Below are 21,050 nucleotides of genomic sequence, written 5' to 3'. Positions count from 1 at the left end.
CCGGAAGGTTGCGATTTCTATTCCCACTTCAGGGAATTTGAATGTTTACATTGCAGTGAAACTTTAAAGGGGTGCTGCAATCCTGAATGTGCCATGCTTTGACACATCAAACCAAGGTCCTACCTGCTTGAGGTTGAAGTAGGTCAAATGGATGTAAAAGATGTCACAGCACCTATTGAGAAGAGTATGAGAAGTTCCCAGAAGCCCAGGCTAAATTTCTCATAGTAGTAGAAATTCTACCTCATGTTTCCCCTGAAAAGAGGCCACTAGCCTAGTGGACTAACCCAGTCTACAAAAAGTTAAATAAATAAAAATAAGCAAGAAGTTGCAGTGGGTGTATACTTGTTTGTGTTATGTGCCTGTCTCTCTGTCCGTTGGTCTCTAGGGGTTGAAATAAATTCCAGCAGCAAATTATTTCATCTGGAGATAGCGGTCACAGCTCTCACTAGAAATTACTAAACTCTGTTCCTAAAGCTGCAGGAGGAAGCTAGAAATTACATTCTGAAGTCATACATCATTTATGGATTCCTAGGAAATGTGCAGTGGGTTTTATGCTAATCACACCCATTATGAACTCAGTAAGTTAAACTGAACATTACCAAATATTTTCCCTGGAAATTAGATATATCAGTACACAAAGAAAAATACTGGATTCTTAAATTAAAGCTTTATTATTTTAGTGCACTAAAGTAATTACATTTTTGGTATTTTAATAACAATCTCTGATGCATCTGAAGGAGCCAATTCGGGAAGTCATGGCACCCCAGTCGGTGTACCTTCTGTACTCGCCAGGCCTTAAGAAGTACTGTCTTCCTCTGTAGTTGGGATGCTCATAGAAAAGCCAGTAACCTTCAGACACATTGCAGGAGTGGATGTCCTGATAACGGAATCGCTCATGAACAGATGGGCAGTCATCGGTGAATTCCATCATCTGGCCTCCAAATTCAGGCCTCTCATACACCTTCAGTCGATATGATCCCCTGTACTGTAAAAAATAATGATATTAATTATTTTTGCTGCTCTAATGAATTAAAATTGATTTTAATTATGCTTCTGCGATGTTTAAAGTATAACTTGGCTATATGCATACACAGACACATAGACACACATGAAATATAAACCTAGTTACCTAATAGTTCATACTGAAATCTGATTTTTTTTCAAAAGAAGTTATGTTCCAGACTTTAATAAAACTTCACCCTGAAGTGTACAACCAGAGCACATTTGTATTTATACTTCTGAAGAAATAGGTTTAGAAACAGACATGAGCTGCAGAAAGTAGCTGTGAAGAGAGAAACTAGGCGGAGGAGAATTGAGCACCTAACAGACTACTTTCCATTCTTGGTATCAGGCTACAGCACAAGGTATGCCACTAAGTGTACACTGCTGGAAACCAACAGACTTCATGTGAAGGACTGACATATGTTAGTCATTTGGGATGGCTGGTTTTGTTATTTAGCTGTTACCAATGCCTGTCTGCCCCCTCACCCTGAACAAGAACAATATTTGTCTCTCTGATGGACTGAGATGATGATTGCCTTCTCTGAGAATTAGAACTGGATTCCTTTGTCATTAGCCATCTGCCCCATGTTGGACTGGGATGTTAATTCACATTGACTATTGAGACTTCCTGTGTGGCACATAGTGGTAAAAACAAAATAATAAGCAGTGGTGTATACCTGACAGGTCAAGGTGCAGCTTTCCCTCACTACTGATATGTAATGGGAGTGGATCAGGGTATTGCAGACCCATTGAGATTGTTAGGGAAAAAATAACAGTGCACGTGCTCAGACAGCATAGTTTCTCTCGTGTTGGGCAGGATTTGTCCACTCTGAATATCAGCAGACTATCTGGGAGGCCAAGGTCTGGGGCATGCACATTGCAGATTCCCTTCAGCTATTGGCATTAGCGAAATGATTCTGAGGTCCTAATAACTGCCATGTCTGAGAGGATGGTGTTACAGATGTCTTCCACTACCGGTGCTGGTTGAATGTTTTAGGGATCTGCCAAGACCAGTAGTGTTTTGTGCCCTGATTGGTTGAAAAGCACACACCAACCACAAACTGATATAAAAAGACAGATAGAAGCCAATAAGATCCACAAGCAATTTATTGATTGAGCACTTTCGTCTCACAATAGAAACTTCATCAGAATACCATTGTAACAAAAACCTCACCTTTTATACATTGTCTTAATCACATAAAATGACATCACTTCCTCTATACAAAAAGTGAACTCACACATAAATACAAATACCTACTTAAAAATGCTACATGACATGATCCTATAAAACACTTACATATAAACTTCTGCTTTAAGTTTTAAAATAGAACTAATAGAAATTGCACTGTTAAGTCCTGGTGCCTCAGAGACATTAGTTCTCATTTGCCATCTGAGCTCCTTCAGTTCTAGATATTTGTTCAGGGATCCCCCCTCTCACCCAAAGTGACTTGCTCAATGACAGTGAACCTAAAACTGTGTCCTGGATGCAAGCCAATATGTGCAGCTAGGGCATGTTTTGTTTCATTCCTACCAATGTCATAATAATGTTGGTAGATTCTAGTTCTCAGTGTATTGATGGTTTTTCCTATATAAAAACATGGACACAGGGAGCACTTAGCTTGATATATAACTCCCTTACTACTGCAAGTGAACTTGTTTCATATTATATATCCCCCATAATTGGGTATATATACCTCCTTGCCTTCCAGGATATATTTGCATTGCATGCAAAAGCCACATTTTACCATGTCCCCCGTCCTTGCATTCGTCTTTCTATAGGTTTCCATCATATTTTTTATACTGGTATCTTTTTTATAGACAATTTTAGGGAATGTTCCTCCCAAATCAAGGTGTTTTCAGTTCGCACTGAATATGTGCCAATTGTGTTAAAATCCTTTTAATATTGTAGAACTTGTTGTTGAATCTAAATATACCTGATTTGTTGAAGTGTTTCCCTTCATTATGTACAACTACTTCTTTGCTACTCTGTGCTTTCCCTAACAGAGGAATAAAATGTCCATTCTCTCTCTTTGTTGTGACTTCCTTCAATATCCCGTCCACAAATGTTTCTGGGTATCCTCTCTTTATTAGCATATTTTTTAATATATTTAACTGATGTACAAATTCACCATGTTCTGATACTATTCTTGCTATTCTAACCCCTTGCCCTTTTACTAGGGATTTGTTCTGTGACAGTGGATGGCAGCTATCGAAGTGCAGGAGGGTGTTGGAATATGTGGGTTTTCTGAAAATATTGGGTGTAAATTGTTTGATGTTCCTATTTTTTTGTTGTGTGATGTCCAAGTAATGGGTGATATCCCATGTAATAGTACTCGTGAATTCCACAAATTCGGTGCTCTGCTCTATAAATTCCAGGAAATTATGCAATTTCCCCTCACTTCCTTTCCAGAAAACAATGATGTCCAAAAAATGACCATAAAATGTCCAATAATCAGTAAATACACTTTTAAACACAATTTCCTTCTCCCAAAATGCCAAGACAATATTGGCGAATATGGGGGCACATGCTGCCTCCATTGCTACCACCCTGCACTGTCGAAAAAGTTGGCCTTCAAAAATAATAATGTTCATATCTAAGACCAACTCCATCAAGGTCCTAATAGTGAGAATGCGTCCATGGCTAATATTAGAATGTTGGCACAGGAAGCTATAAAACCACTCAATGCCCATGTCGTGTAGAATAGCTGAAAATAAATCTCTTATATCAATGGTGGCAAAGATTAAATCATCACAGTATTTGTCATTGGTTATTTTACCTAAGCAGTCCCAGGAATCCTTTAAAATCCATGGGCAGTCTTTGAGTACATTTTTAGCTGACTGTTGATAAATCTAGCTATAGGATATGTTTTTGAAGCTCTTGCATCCACTATAGGTCTAAGAGGGGGTCCCGAAGGTCCTTATGGATCTTGGGACTCCAAAATTGTGGGTATTTTTGGATGCTTTACCACCATATATGAATGTTCCTCAGGTGTAATCTCATGGTTCAATACCAGCTCTTCCAAAGTCAAGTCAACTTTCCTATAGGAGATGTTTTTCTCATTAATGCTTATCTCATCATAGGTATCAGTGTATAGTATGGTTAGCATTTTATTTACATAGCTATTTTGGTTCATGATGACTAGGCCCCCTCCCTTATCAGGCTTCATTGCCCTGATGTCAGCATTACCACAAATGTACCACAAAAACATATTCATTTCTTCCTTTGTGATGTTATATATCTCCTCTCTACCATTTCTCTTAACATTCACCATGTTCTTAATATCATTCTCACACATTTTTTCAAATATTTGAACAGTGGGGTGTAATCGGGGGTTGAATACACTTGTTTTCTTACATATATTCCTTCCTTCTGTTGTCACTACTGTGCCTTTAAAATAAAAATCCAAATTAAGCTTCCTAAGGTAAAGCTTTAAATCAATAAGGGCTTCATCTAAAGTGGCATTTTTGTTAGGCACAAAGGACAAGCCTTTTTCAAACACATCTGCTAGTTGCTCACTTATATCTACATTACTGTAATTGTATATTTTAAAGTCACAGTTTCTGTTACAAATAATCTTATAAGGTATCACTTCATCTATCTGTTCCTGTTCCGTGTGTAGTTTGTTCTTGAACCCCCCCAAGCCCTCTTGTTGTTGTTTTCATTCTGGTTGTATGGGTAATACCCCTCTCCCCCCCCTGGTTCCTCAGTCGCTTGGACCTCATTGGGGGTATTCTAAAGGGTCTGGTGTATAAGCACCATCTTGTATTTCTACTTCCTGGGGTTCAAATGCCTCCTGGCTAGTACTTATCTCTTCCATTTCTTATCTGTCCTAAAGGGGGTAAAGGGTATGCTTTTCCTTCCCTATACTCCCTTTCATCCCTTGCCAGTTTACATTTCTTGCGGTCTTTAATATCATTCACAATGCAATCAATTCTATTAAGTATTTTAAAATCATCCATTTTTTGGATTCAAACAATAAATCTTTGTGTATATTATTGTCAACAATTTTAATCTGGTCCTGATTGGTTCTCCTTCCAAGTCCTTCCATTTTCACACCCATGGATATTCAATGATCGGTAGCTGATTAACATTTGATACAGTGAATTGGCTTTGATTGATACTTGATCTAATTCATTCTAATTAATTTGATTGGCAGGATAAACATATTTGCTGTGGCTATTATCCTCCATGAAAGGTGTGTTTTGTGATCATTGGGTAAGTAGGAACATGGTTATTTTCATCTTAAGACAATGCATGTAGCATCCATAGGTAGGGAAATTCATAGAACATTGGTTGAAACAAGCATAAATAATGCTTTATACAGCTGAACAGCTGAATATACTCATCTCACAATAGGGATAAATGTGTTCAACATCTTAATTTTGGAAGGCAGAACAAGGTACATAATGTACACCCGTGCTGTATGCACCATGAAATGTCAAGTGTACACCACTGATTATTACTTTGTTTTTAATGTTTCATTCACACAGGAAGTCACAAGAGGGGGCAAGGTGCTGGGATATTAGGAGTGGTCTGATGCATCTGCAGAGGTGGTAAATAGTAAAGGCTACTACGGCAGGGTAAAAAGGAGCCAGTAAGAAACAATATAAAGGAATGTGCTTGCAGTTTTTCAGAACAAAGATGAGAATGGGAATTTGAATAATAGTCTTTGAAAGACTATAAAGAGCATATTGTACCTGTGAGTGGCAGAGGGCTGAACTGTCTAACAGAAACAAATGTACACAATTTGTAAAAGAATCAGGCTCTTTCTATGTACCAAAACTACATAAGAGACTAACAAACCCTCCCACCTGGGTCATCTCATACCCTCAGGCACTTATTCTTTTCTGTAAAATGCAGGCATACCTCTCAACCTCTTAGCACTGAAATCTGGGCAAAGCCTAAAATAATGAGGGACAAAGGCCAAAAAACAGGGATATAGTTTACATATTGCACTCAGAAGCATAGAAAGTTGCTAGAATAATGGGTTTTATGTTAGCGTGCATTTTCTGAAGGATATAAAGTCTGAAACTCAAATGTGTGCATTATTTAGTGACTTCAGTCCTCAGTGATTTGCCATAAAAAACACAAATTTTATGAGGCGTAGACCAAAAATATGAGGTGAAAATCTAGACAGTTGAGAGGTATGAATTCAGATGTCTTTTTGGATCATCTTTTAATGTAATGTTTATGATTAGAAACATAATATCTAGCAGACAGCACAGATTTTTCAAAAATAAATAATAAATAGTAGTAATGTTTTGATGTAGAAGCCTCATTTGTACTGGTTTACAACAGATGGACACATAGCATCTAACCCTAGATTGGAATGAAAACTGTGATCTCCCACAACCTATATATAGCTGTGGGGACACTTTATAAGCTTGAAATACTGAAATCTCGAATTTCAGTATTTAGAGTTCATAAAGTGGAAGGATCGGAAGACTGCAACCACAGAAGCGCGAAATTCAAAATCTCGAATGCGGGAGATTTTTGAATTAGCGGTTCTGGTGTTGTGATGTGTTCGTGGATTCAGCTAAGTGTTTATGTTTAAGGGTGTTGGGTGGGGGCTGTAGTGTGTGTTAGTGTGTGTTGTTACTGTGATGTGTGTGTACAAGAAGAATGTAGTTTGTGTGGTGCTGTTTTGTGCGTGTCTGTGTATGTAGTGCGACCTTGGAGTTACAATATTTAAGTAGGGTGGTGTGGGGGCACATCCCCCCCACATAGGGGGTGCATGGGGGCTTGCCCACCTGCATATAATAAGGGTAGGTGTGTGTGCTTGCTTATTTGTGTTGTAATGATGTTGCAAGTGTTGGGAGTTTGAATTTCGCAGTTTTGTGGTTTCGGGATTCAGGCCTTCGTGACTGTGTAGTTTTGGGTATTTGGATTTTCTGCTTCATAGGCTCAATATTCTATAAATCGATATATATATATGAATCCATATAGATATATATATATATATATATATATATATATATATATATATATATATATATATATATAAATATATATATATATATATATATATATATATAGATATACATACACACACACACACACACACACACACACACACACACACACACACACACACACACACACACACACACACACACACACACACACACACACACACACACACACACACACACACACACACACACACACACACACACACACACGCAGATTTATCGATAACATGAAAATCATTTAAAATAACAATCAACAAGAAACTCTTCATACTTAAGAATACAGGTAAAGTACTTACTGCAGGAATCATGCGGCAGGACCTGACTGTGTCGTTAAAACCCATCCAGCGCTGGTAATCAGGGTATTCACCCCTGCTCAGGAAGTACTGGTACCCTGTGTAATTGGAACGCTCATAGATCATCCAGCAGCCACTTTCGACTCGGATGGAGTTACAGCGACTGAAGTAAGACTGCAGTTCGGCACAGTCACTGTAGCACTCATAGTGTCGACCCTGGAAGTTACGGTCCTCATAGAATATTATCTGTGATTAAAGATTAACAGAATACAGATATCAGTGCACTACTTAATTATTTTAAAAGTAGTTTCTATGTCTATTGTAATTTTAAGAAATGATCTGTAAGTTGCATGTGCTTTCACACTCTTGTACCTGCACCCACAGATATACCCACATGCATGTACACTGTATTTCATATCTTTTCCTAATATGTCATTTATCTGTGGCCCTTTCAAGGCCACTTCCACCTGCCATGGTGAAAGTTTCAAAAACAAAGTTCCTAAAAGCAGGTAGAAACATCAAGAAATAACAGGATTTCAAATGACAGATGAGACAATGTAATGATTGTTGTAGGTCATGCATGCTGTTTCATAGGAGAGGCAGGTTATGCAGAACTTCCATACTCTATAGTGCCTCATTTGTTAAAATTTACTGGTGAAATCTCAGGAGGAACCGCCACTATGAAGTATTCTGTGTGGTTCCAGGTGTCAGTTATAAAGTAATAATGCCTACTAGATTTGTCTGTACATATCACACCTGTTAGAACTTGATCAGTTTGAATGTGGAGTGTGGTATTTTTCCAAGTGCAATAACATAAACCAGATTTTCGGGATCCCATTTATGTGAAATAGATGGGTGTTGCTATTTGCAGGACTGTTTCTTTTGGGGATTGAGATTTGATATAAGTGTACTGCTACAATTCTATTGAAATATTTCTGTGTTTTTATTTAGTTATTGAGCCTTCAATCATTTTAGTTGTGCATTGTAGTCACAGATGGATTGTACAAAAGCAACTTTATTCAGAACAGGAATAGACAGGATTTTGGGATTAAGCAAGTTTTCCACATACTCAAGGTTAAATGATCTCCCAGTCAGTATATTTAATGATGAACAGGTGTAGGTGGGGGTTGTACGGGGGGGGGGTTATTTTATTTGTGTTTTTAGAAACATCTGGCTTTTCTTGTTGTTGACCTTATTTTTGTACTATTTCCCAATGTGGCCATAATAGGTACAATTACTCACTGTGAATCTATATTTTCCATTTTTGTTGCGTAGAAGTAACGCAAATAGTTGACAGATAGCTCAGAAAAAGCTAGAGATAAGGATATAACCCAACTAGTCATTCCATGACTTGGAGAAAGCTTATGACAAGGTCCCAAGAAAGCTGATTTGGGTAGTCCTGCGATGGTTCAAAGTCCCAGAAACATTAATAGAGTTAGTGCAGGTTAGGTACAGGCACCCAACAGCACAAGTATGAACAGAGTTTGGACACAAGGAGGGGTTCCCAGTTGGTATGGGTGTGCATCAGGGTTCAGCTCTGAGCCTGAAACTGTTCACAGTGGTGGTGCCAGACCTCATTAGCAAACAGGTCAGAAGGGACAGATGAAGAAAGCTGCTATGCAAACAATGTGGCATTACAGGCGGTTTACCTTTATAACCATGATTTGCAGAAGGGCGAGTGCTCATATGAGCAACTCTAATCCACTAATCCAGGAAACTAACAATGTCAACACACCTACATGTTCGAAAAACAGCAAATCGATCAGCAGATTCGCTGTTTTTTGAACATGAAAGTCGAATAAGAAAAAAAAAAACAAGTGTAAAGCAGGGGTCAAGCCCCCTCTACCCTCCCACACCCCCTACTTTATTATTCTAACTCCAAGATCGCACTACAGTGGGGAAAGGAACCATTTCCCGATCCCCACTATAGTGCAATCCGCCCCTGACTGTTGAATGTGCAATGAGCGAATCTCACTGTGCATTCTCTCATTGCACATTCGCACCTTTTTATGTTCAACGTTTGTATATCTTGCACACTGCCTTTCGGGTATGTGCAGTTCTCCCTTCTGCAAATCGCGTTTATAAAGGTAAACCATTACAGGCAGACTCTGAACAAGAACTTCAGCAAATGTTAAGGGAATGTAATGCTAAACTGACGGCACATGGGAGGAAACTAAATACTGACAAGACAAGTGTCATAGCAGCAAATCAGAAGAAGCTGAAAACTGAGATCAAAGGGAAATAAGTGGAACAGGTTAACAGCTTCAAGTATCTGTGAGTGATGGTTGGGATGAAAGGAAGTTTGAATGAGAAGGTTGATGCTAGAGTCAGAGCAGTTGCAGCCAACTGACACAGAGTTTCAGAGGTAGTGTTTGACAGACGAAGGCCAAAGAGGCTGAAAAGTAAGTTGTACAAAATAGTGGTGTGACCAGTACTACAGTATGGTACAGAAAAGTGAGTGGTAAAGACAGAGAGGTTGAGGAAGCTACAGGTGATAGAGATGAAGTGTCTGAGACAGATGATAAGATGCACAGTGTGGGACAGATGAGGAAAAGAGGGTATCAGAGCAGATGCCAAAGTATCTCCAATTGCAGAGAAGGTTAAAGAGAAGACATTAAGGTGGTTTGGGCACATGTACAGGAAAGCAGAAAACAATTTGGTGAAAAGGATGTGGGAGAGACAGGAAGAAGGCAGGAGGAAACAAGTGCATCCAACCAAGAGATGGATGGATTATATGAGATAAGAGCTGTGACAGTCAGGCCTGACCATGGAAGAAGACAGGAAAGTGGCTTTGAATTGAGAAAGATGTCGAGAGTTGATGCTACACCCTGACACCATGTAGAAAAATGTGACAAAGAGGGCTGATGATGATGATGATGAAGATGATAAGTGACGCAGATGTGGTCTGGGGGTTAATGTTTTATTTGTAAGGATGTTTACTCTTTAACCATGATTGTGTACATGTAGTCAGTGTGATGAAGGAAGGAGAGGTGGGACTAAAGTCCCACACATGGGGTAATGCTTGAGACGGCTTGATCTCCTGAAAAATCAGGTTCTATTTTGCCATTGTTTTAAGTGTTTATGTATTTCCTTGTCTTTACATGAATGTTTGCATGAAGGTACTGGTTAATACTATTTTTTATTTGAAACCTATTTTTTTTTAATTTTTCCTGTTTTGGGGAGAAGTAGTATTAATGTCAGATCTGTGCTGTGTAGGTGACCCAGCCTTTGTAATGAATAAACCTAACGGTAAACATTACTTCATAGTACACGCAATGGTGTGTGCAAGGTAATACTGTGGAAAAAAAACAATCCAAATCCGCTACAGAAACAATATCTAAGGAGAGAGAAAGCACAGAACAGGAATGAAAGCTTGGTTTACAAACACACAAGGAATTAATTTATTTAAAACACCACAACTTCTCACACACAGCATTCTCTCAGATAATTTTACTGAGCCAAGTTTTCTTTTAAATTTTAAATATTGAAGAACTCCTGTTAAGAACTGGTTTCAGCTAACAATAGTTCCTGGACTAGAAAACTGAGGAATGTGTTGTGTTGACAGAATGACATGAAAGTTCAGGAGAGGGTGATTTACAAACGGATATGTAGAGTAGTAGAAGGTAAGATGGGAGATGAGCAGTTCGGATTCAGATCAGGATGCGGCACAACTGACCCAATGTTTGTAGTGACACAGATAGTTGAGAAGAAGCTAGAGATGAGGAAAGAGTCCAACTGGGCATTCCTAGTCTTGGAGAAAACATATGACAATGTCCCAAGAAAGCTGATTTGGGCAGTACTGCGGTCGTTCAAAGTCCCAGAAACATTGGTAGAATAAGTGACTGGTATGTACAAGGACCCAGTGACCTAAGAAGAAACAGTGTTCAGTCTCACAGAGGGGCTCCCAGTGGGAGTGGGTGTACATCAGGGTTCAGCTCTGAGCCCACTACTGTTCATACTGGTGATGGACTACATTAGCAAACAGGTTTGAGGGGTCAGATCAACAAAGTTGCTGTATGCAGATGACATGGCATTACAGGCAGATCCTGAGCAAGAATTTCAGCAAAGGACAGGAGAATGGCATGCAGAACAGAAGACACATGGGATAACACAGTGGCAATGGCAGCAAACTGGGAAATCAGACGAATCTGGGAATTGAGATTGAAGGGAAGGCAGTGGAAGAGGTTAACAGCTTCAAGTATTTGGGAGGGGTGGTTGAGGAGAAGGGAAATCTGAATGATGAGGTCAAAACTAGACTCATAGGGGCTGCAGCCAACAGGTATAGAGTGTCAGGTGTAGTCTGTGACAGAAGAATGTCAAAGAAACTGAAAAGTAAGGTGTACAGAACAGTGGTGAGACCAGTACTACTGCATGGTACAGAAACCTGGCATTAAAGGCAGAGCAGATGAGGAAGTTACAGGTGATGTAAATCAAGTGCCTGAGATGGGTGGTAGGATGCACACTGTGGGGCAGATGAAGAAATGAGGACTTAAGAGTAGAAGCCAAAGTAGCTCCAATTGCAGAAAAGATCAAAGAGAACAGATTATGGTGGTTCAGGCACATGTGCAGAAAAGCAGAAGACAATCTGATGGAGATGGTTTGGGACAGACAGGAAGAAGGTAAGTGAAAATGAGGGCATCCAGCCGAGAAGTGGATGAATTGTGTGAGAGAAGATCTGACTGGTTGAATTGTGTGAGAGAAGATCTATGGCAGTCAGGCATGTGTGTTGAAGAAGGCAGGAATGTAGCATTGAATCGAGAGAGATGGTGGCAGTTAACATGACACCCCGACCTCATGTAGAAAAATGAGGGAAAAAAGGGGTTTGATGATGATGACACAATGGGTTTCAGTCAGATAATATTCTTTATTGTTTTTCATGTCTTCTCAATAAGTCACATGTCTGAACCCCTATCACAACTGTAAGCAGCTGCTAATATTCCACTCTGATGGAGAGAAGACCCCCCCCCCATGCTATCAAATCTCTAGTTCTGCTTCCCTAAGTTACCTGTTATAAGCAATCATGTGTGCCCAGATGTCATGTAGGTCAAGTGGGGGTAATCCCATTTTGTAATTCTAGGGGGAACCACAAAGCTGAAGATTCAGTAGGACTTTACTTATACCATTTAAAGGGTTCAGGCCCCCCTCCTCTGAAGAAATGGTTGCATCCACTGATGTCAGACATCATGATATTGACATTTCTCAACTCTCCACCATCTTAGATTGTATGTGTTTGCCTTTGTTCTCCACCCAAAGCTATGCAACCTTATCACTGGGGTATTAATCCTGAGCCAATAAATACTTAGCTTGCTATGCCTTCTCTAGGACTTCACCAGTCCTCTCACAATTAATCCTTTTTTTCAATACTGCTAAAAGTTCAGCTTTAGCACAGATAAATCATAGATTCCAGGTATTTATATATTCCTGCAATTCTTTTCATCTGCTACAGAAAACTACTACATGAAACTATTTTACATTCACCTGTTCTTTATCTAATCTGGAAGCTTCTTCATGCATGACCCATCTTATTCCTTGTTTGTTACAGAGCAATTATAGCACAGCCAAATAGTGATATCAGAGGTAGAATTAGGTCATCGCATACAGGCAAACAACAAGCAAAGAAAGAAAACATATCTGCATATTTTAAGTCATCTTTGTTAGTGCAGATACATGAAAAGGAATCACAGCACAAAATATAAAAAATAAATCAAAGTGTGAATGAATGCTGTATCTTTCTGTTGCATGTTGAAGTGATGTACTTTCTAAACATTATCTGAAATTTATTTTTGGCAAGCTTATGAAGGCCATACCAAGTTAAGAGTCACCTTGTGACATCCGTAAGTGTAACATTGTGACATCCCTACAATACATTTCTATGTTTTACTGTGTCAGAGGGAGTGTTGTGGCAATAGGCTACCTTCATATTCTGTGCTATTCTGCACTTCACTGTCCATCACAAGACAGTGAACTGTCCCACTGAATTTTGTCTACACTGCAGGGATAGATAAGTACTATTTTCCCTCATCCCATAACCAGGATCTCTTTTACAAAATCCCTTAATACATTCTTATAGTGGTGCACTTTTTAAAAAGGTCAGCAAAGCAATAGATGAAGGCAAAATTGCACACACCACATACCTCCACCTGGCCAAAGCTTTTGACACAATTTCACAGTCATTCATAGTAGAAAAGTTAAATAGACTGAAAATAACCCCCTATAGCACCTGCTGAGTTGTTAACTGGATCACATAGACAATGCAGATAAATAAAATAGGGGAAGTTACCTCCACAAAGATACCAGTCACCAGTGGAGTCCCCCAGGATTCTGTGCTGGGACCCTCCTGTTTAGCATCTACTTTTCTGAAGTGAAAAGGGCTATGTCTGACTAAGTTTGTAGGTGACTGCAAGCTAGGAGCAGCCATTGAGTCCCCAAATGACTTAGCCATCCTGCAGGAAGGTTTGTTTCAAATAAATAACTGGTGTAAAAATCATGGTCCCAATCTAAATGCCAAAATGCTATATTGTATACTTTGGGAAGTCATATACCCCAGGGACCTTACCAGACTTATTATCTCCACTCCCCCTAAGAGATGACCCAGTTGTTCAGGATTTGAGAACTTATGTGGACAGTGACCTAACTTTTGACCACATGTCTATTGTTTTAAGGAAGTCATTCTATACTGCACAGCTTATAAACAAAGGGATTGTGTCTAGATCTGGGATATCATTCTCCCCTTTACTCAGCCCTCAGTAGGCTAGTCATTGAATATAATGCCCCCTTTGGCATGTATCTCTCCAAGGACGTACAACAACTGGAACATGCTCAGAGATATCTTAATAAAAGGATACAAGGCCTGTCACTATACTCAGTCCTACAGACTGTTAAGAGGTGATCTGTGTCTGGCATGCAAAGCATCCTCTGACTCATTACTGCATGATTTACTGCATATCAGAAAGTCAAAATGGCATCCGAAATACTTAAACATTTTCTGCAACATCAACAGAATGGTTTGGAGGGACAGATATACTTCACTGAGGGTACCTGTTCATATCTTGTGCCCCTTTCCAAGTGGCAAGGTTCCTGTCCTCAGTCCAGTCTGCCATTGGTTCACAAGGAAATAAATGGGTCCCTTGTTGTTACCACCCCCGGGAGTAAGTTGTGATAGATTGGACGTTTCAGCTTTTGTTTCATAGCTGGAAAATACCAACTGTGTTTGTTAAATGATACAACCAGTCTTCCTAGAGGATCACATTTTCCCAGGCTGATTTCATAATATGATGAAATCCATCTCTACATACCTCACTTTCAGCTACTTTTTAAACCCACTTAAAGCTCTATTTTGTCTCTTTCTGCTATCTGTGCCAAGGGAACACCCTGGCAAATATTACTTTGTGTGTTCCTTACATTCTCCCTTCCTTCCAGAATATTCTTCCAAGAACTGGTAAGTAGCCGAAATAACTTTTCCTACTACAGGTAAATATAAAGCACAGTTGAAAAATTCCATTCTGTAAGCCACTGTAAAATAGACTCTGTCTTAATTGCAGAATGTTGTACTTAAGCAATAAGTCATTCAAAATTAAAAGTGTTGTTGCCTGAAAGACAAGATACTACATTACCTTTCCCATTGTGTTGTGTATACCAGGAGAGCTGTAATGTGGTATGTCGTTCTGCTGATGAGAAGTGAGACTCACTTGTTTTTATACCACTTGTGAATGAATTCCAAATGTAAACTCCTCCATATGTACTGTAGTGTTCAGTGTTTGTCAGCACTAATTTGTGCAGGGATTTGTTTGTCATTAAACCTGATGTGGATCACACCGTGTGTCATTGTTAGCTGGTATTGTTACAATGGCTGAAAACTAAGCTAACAATGATGTTGTCATTAAATGAATTCTATTCAACAAACAAAATGAATTGTACTCGACAAACAGGGCTGCAGAAAAGAAAACGATAACACACTACACTCTCAGTCCATTCTGGTATGAAAGAGTTTGCATTCACTGTCAATAATATTGCAACACAGTTTTTTTTTTTGACCATTCAAGTTCTGAGTTAGGAAACTGGTTCACAGACAAATTCCATTAAAATATCATTGTTCAGAATCTGAAAGCAGTTTATAGTTGTTGATAGTTTCTTGAGAAATGAAGAATGAACCAGTATACAGATGATCTACATATTTGCTCACATTTCCACAGTAATTTTGGTTTTGATTTGCTGAAAACAGATGCATTAATCCAAGATGAACTAAGTTTGTCATTTCATATTATGTAATAATGTATAGAAAATAAAATCTATATTTTTACATTTTCCTGTGATACTTAATGATATGGAAAGTGCACTTCACAGAAGTAAACTATTTATAAGTTGTCAAAAGTTTTCATATGCTCTTCCTATTTATGCTCAGATTTTCTTGGTATTTATTCAAAAAGTATTAATTAAATGAAATGCAATGCATAGAATATGATGATTACACTCTGAAATCTGATAAAAGACAAATCAGTTAAGCACTTCAGTAGAGCAAGACCCAGTCTTAGCAATTGTTAAGCATCCCTGCTTCAGTTGTTAAGATCAGGTATCATGCTAGGCAGTTAAACCTGACAGTTCTGACTGGCAAGTAACAGCAGCAGAATTAAATTAAAACAGATTTATTTCTGTCTGCTGTCTCTGCAGGTAATGAGTCCCTGACTTTCTGGAACTTAAAAAGATTTGGCTTACTGCCTTTCTGACAGCATTCACCAAGTGCTTTATGGATTTCAAAGCCAGAAAAACACTTAGTTCATTATCTCTCTGTATCTAGTAGTAAATGGTGCAGATAAAGGTACATGCACTATAAAGAATTGTGATCTAGTCTCTGAATATAACCCATTATTATGTGTTTTTCACATGGATGTCAAGATTTGCCTCGAGTGAATTTCTTTGGGATCCATTTCAGGGCTGGTGTTAGTATTTTGGGGACCCACCATCAAATGTCAAGTTGGGGGCCCCATAAGCATTTCCAGTCTAAATGTCACCCTGCCACTGCCAGACTTCCTACCCATCCTTTTAGTTCATGCTGCAAACTTTTAGGAGTAGTACACACACACAACTGTAGCTACAATGCTCTTACATTAGAACAAGCCTGTGTACCGCAGTATGTTGGCCCAGCTCACAAAGGGACATTCACAGTTATTTGCATTAGATGTAACAATGATACATTACAACTCTATGTACATGGCTGGACACGTGAAATGGTGCCCTAGGGCACTGCCTACTGTTTCAGCCACCCCACAAAACAAGCATACATCCTCAAGTTCTCCCCTCTGTTTCTCCCAATCTTGGGTTCCCCACACCATGCACATTACTTTTTTCTTCCTTTTCTCACATTTTATCTTTCTCTTCAGCTTTTTCAAGAAGTCATGGCCTTATGCTCTGAAGTGCTTTTTAAGTCTTTTTTTCTTTATATACAACCTTTTCATCCAATGATAGCTTGAAGAGAAATTATGATTAATGAAAGAAATTCAGTGTTGCTGTTCAGCTTCAGTTTTCCTTGCATCCTTTCAACACACCTTTCCTGACCAAGACAGAACAGTAATAATCATTTAGGAAAGAACTCAATTAAGCCACTGCCCCAGAAGCCATAGGGGTTATAGATGCTCTAGAATCCATTTTAAAGCATTTCCAAACTTTTAATCCAACAGTAACCTAAACAAAATTCATGAGTATGAAAAAGAATTGCAGTCTTACTTTTTTCTTTCAGTGATGACATAAGTTGTGCCCAAGGCTTAATGTTCAAAGCTGAGAAAATAGTAATTCACAATAAACTAACAAGCCAGTTATTGTGAGGATACACAGATCCTGTCTTTGAATACTGCTTTCCTCCCTAACCCCCTCCAAAAAAACAACAGAAAGCCACTGCCTACGGATCCCTCTGGTGTTAGAGTGGGATGGAAACAGAAGTTCAAATGGCCACAGTCATGTATTTCAAGTGACTGCTGAAATACATATACATAGCATGCCTCCTCACTCCTCAACCCTAAACCCCAAAGGTGGCCACCTGTATGCATGCCTGCTGTGTGATTGTGAGGAAAGTGGGTGCAGTTGATAGCTGAGTCCATTATCAGTTTAATCCTAACAAGGTCATACTACAGCCCTGTTCAGGTTAAAGACCATAATAAGAAAATTAAATCATTTTTATCTCCTCATTCTTGCCCAACCAAAAGCAGCTTCTGTGGGGCCCCCATACAGGCAAGGATGAATAATGGAGCCCCCCTGTGTATACTTATACAGTCTAGGGAGGAGGGGGCACCAGATTCCTAGAAGATCAAATTGTCTGAATGCTCTGTGATAGATTTAAGCCTTACTTTTGAAATATAATTACTTGTTATCTGCAGTTTTACTGATACCCAGAAAAAAATGTGCGTGTCCCGGCATTATTGGATGTGTGCACTGATAAAAATCTGTGATATGTTTTATACATACACACTCATGCATAAGTCACAGCAATACTAGTTTTTTACTTATTTCAGGAAATAGCAATATATTGTACAATACTGATACTGCCACACCAAACCAGTGACTGCTCTTTAGCAGCCGTCAAACAGCAGGGGTAAGTCACTTTACCTCATTGAGGAGTAAATGAATACCTGTCACTGTCCCTGATTTCACAGATATTCCTTGATTTTGCCTCATAGTTTTGCTCTGTCCTTCATAAAAAAAATAATAAATAAAAAGTTTTATTTGCTGGCAAATCATTTAAGATTAGAGACAGTCAGTAAATCCAGACATTATAATTCTATACTTCTTATTGTCCAAAAAAATGCATGTTGATGCATAATTTGCTATTCTAGTAACTTTTTATGTGAATTAGAACAATATTTAAATGTGTTCCTCATTCTGTGCCTTTATTCTGCTATTATTTTTGGCACTGAGCAGAAGTCTTCTGCAAAGATGTGGAGAGTTACAGTATCTGGTGTCTGGCAGCATTTATTAAACTCCCTGAAAGAGAAACCATGCCTGAACATCAGAAGCATTAGCTCTTCTAAAACTCTGTGGTGTGCACTGATATCAGTCACGCTGGGCTGCTGATCTCTCATTACTGCTAACTTTGTTCATGTTATCAGCTTTATCCTAACAGGGTCATATCACAGTCCTGTTCAGGTTAAACACTGTAAGCAAAAATTAATACATTTTTCTCCTCATTTTCCCCAACCAACAGCAGCTTTTGTGGGGCCCCACACAGTCAAGGGTGATTAAGTGGCCCCCCTGCAGCCATGGGTATTGCAGGTAACTACAGCTGGCAATGTTATGAGTTTTAGTGGAGAGGATGTCCACCAGCAGGTTTTAACTAAGCCAGGGGCACTATTTCAGTGGTAAAATATTTAATGGAATTATGAAGGCTGTTACTTGACAAAACACTGTTACTATAACTAAAGATCTTTACATTCTGAAGGAGATATAAATAAGAGTTATTATTAACCCCCCACCCGGGTTTATTAAGCATACAAGATTGCTATACTAGCTTTTGTTGGTTTAACAGACATGTTACAAAATATCAAGATAAGATAACTTGCTGTGGTTGGGGGGCCCCCAGGAACTGGGGTCCCCCAGTGATCACAGGGTTCACTGGTGCCTAAAGCCGGCTATGCATCCATGTCTCAAATAAATAATAAGACAGTTATGATTGGCGACCTAATCATAATCCTCTAGGTTAAATACTTTTCTTTGTCTCTAGATTTGCAGATCATAGGCTAGTACTTTAACTACACACACACACACACACACACACACACACACACACACACACACACACACACACACACACACACACACACACACACACACACACACACACACAAACGTTTTGCATGGTTGAGCATAAATCACAGTGTGCAAAGAATAAAATGTTTGGATATCCTATTACCTGCTCCATGAAATGTGTCATTTACATAGCAATGTGTAGTTGCAGTGTTTTCTTCATGGGACAAATGAAATACCCCTGGAAGCAATGCATTTCTCTGTACCTTTAGTGATATAATGTGTTGCATGGAAAGGAGTGTCCTTTATAAGTATAGGTTAACTCATGTTAATGCCCGTTTTTCATTCATTTGACTTACAGAATTGGTATTAAAAATACCTTTAAGTCATTATGGCAGAGGCTGTTAAGTAAAAGGAACAGATATGGATTATTAAACTGGGAGCATTATATCACCCAGGATTAAATGAATATATTTAGATTTGTAGTTTTGTGTATAGTATTTTGGATTAAGATATGTACATTTAAATTTGAAATAAATAAAAAATAAAATAAAAATCACCACTAGATGTCGCTGCATTTCATCTGCCTGAATAATTATAGTCTTAATCAGTTACAGTACATCCACTTAAAGCCACTGGTTTGAAGATGCTGGGATTTATTAAAATTAATGATTGATTTCTCAGAATTTACATGTCTGTAACTGGTTTCTGATAACTAGTTGATAAGTGAAGACACTTTGTCAACCAATCATTGCTGTTTATTTGGCTTATTTTATTTTCAAACTACGACCACTGAAACTAAAAGAATCTAGAAAAACTGGGAAATACAAATTTCGGTCTTCACGGCACTGAAATCAACTAAACACTTTTATTATTTTCCTTCATTAATATTTTGTTAGTATTACATTGTTGCATTTACTTCATTGGTCTTGTTGACTTTGGTACCGTGAAGACCAAAATTTGTATTTACTTATTTTATTTTCACTTTTTACTTTTATTTTTCCTTTATATTGAGTTGTGCTACTTAGCATGCATTTGTTTTTATTTTTAATAATTATAGTCACAGGTTTTTCAATAGGTATTTAGTGGAGTGATCACATGCACTGTTTAAATTACACTGACAAGGCCAAACCCGCAGTCTTTGAGTTTCAGGATATTGGACACATTCATGGAATTTTTTGCTGAGGTTCCTTTTGTGATAGATAGATAGATAGATAGATAGATAGATAGATAGATAGATAGATAGATAGATAGATAGATAGATAGATATTCACTTATAAAAACACAGATAAGAATAACAAATATGAAATATGGCCCACTTGCAAAAATATTTTTTTATCTTGGCCTCCCTCAATCAGTCTTAGTTCAGTAGTTACCTTGAAATACAGAGATCCAAAACAAGGGATTACTATCCAAGTACAAACGTTCACAATAACACTGAACTTCATAACATAATAGTTTGTATTTGCATAGCTAAATGCCAGTGCAGTGAGGTGTTAACCCTAGCTAAATATCCAGAGCTGAAAAAAAGTAGGATCTGTAAATAACTTTTCCAAATCAAAGGACACTTTATTAACTGTGATGGAGACAGGGAGATAACAAATCTAAATAGGGGTAGTAAACAATGCATGCTATAAAGAAAAGAACTTTAGAAACAACTAATATTGCAGGTACCCTTAATTATGGAAATGGAAAAGAAGAAATTCAGTATTTAACTGTGGGATGTGTTTAGGTAGGACTGAAAACAGCATCAAGTAGGTCTATGTGTAGCTACTTTAAAATGCAGAAAGAGATTTGTCATAGGGAAGGAGAAAGCAGATTTAAATGGGAAGAAAAGGGGACATAGAAAAGAGATGTGTGGAAGACAGGAGGATGGGGCTGAAGGTAAGGGTTCTTCAAGGACAGCTTGCAGAGATGACTGATGACTTGAATGCCACCTTGTTTATTCCCTTGTTCAAGGATGGAAATAGAACAGCATGGATGATTACACGAGTCAGCCTGGTGGCATTATCTGAGGAAATGCAGACGTCCTTTCAAAGGACCATAGATAGT

General features: G+C 38.5%; 1 protein-coding gene across 1 annotated transcript; it reads right to left on the bottom strand.

Annotated features, from left to right (window-relative positions):
* Positions 1 to 691: 691 nt before the first annotated feature.
* On the bottom strand, positions 692 to 15,047 carry LOC122793044 (gamma-crystallin M2-like). The gene is made up of 3 exons (XM_044060716.1): positions 14,882 to 15,047; positions 7,272 to 7,514; positions 692 to 985 (listed from the first exon to the last, which is right to left on the bottom strand). The coding sequence occupies exons 1-3, from the start codon at positions 14,888 to 14,890 to the stop codon at positions 710 to 712; spliced, it is 528 nt and encodes a 175-aa protein (XP_043916651.1). The 5' UTR covers positions 14,891 to 15,047; the 3' UTR covers positions 692 to 709.
* Between the last annotated feature and the right edge of the window lie 6,003 nt (positions 15,048 to 21,050).

Source organism: Protopterus annectens, chromosome 2.part0, assembly GCF_019279795.1.
Source record: "Protopterus annectens isolate FY-2018-M chromosome 2.part0, PAN1.0, whole genome shotgun sequence".
Classification (NCBI taxonomy): Eukaryota; Metazoa; Chordata; order Ceratodontiformes; family Protopteridae; genus Protopterus; species Protopterus annectens.
This window is presented reverse-complemented; position numbering and strand designations above follow the sequence as displayed.

Excerpts from the sequence above, each read along its gene's own strand:
- LOC122793044 (XM_044060716.1), bottom strand. Across the intron at positions 986-7,271 it reads CCTGCCGCATGATTCCTGCA|TACAGGGGATCATATCGACT; the intron begins GTAAGTACTTTA and ends TATTTTTTACAG.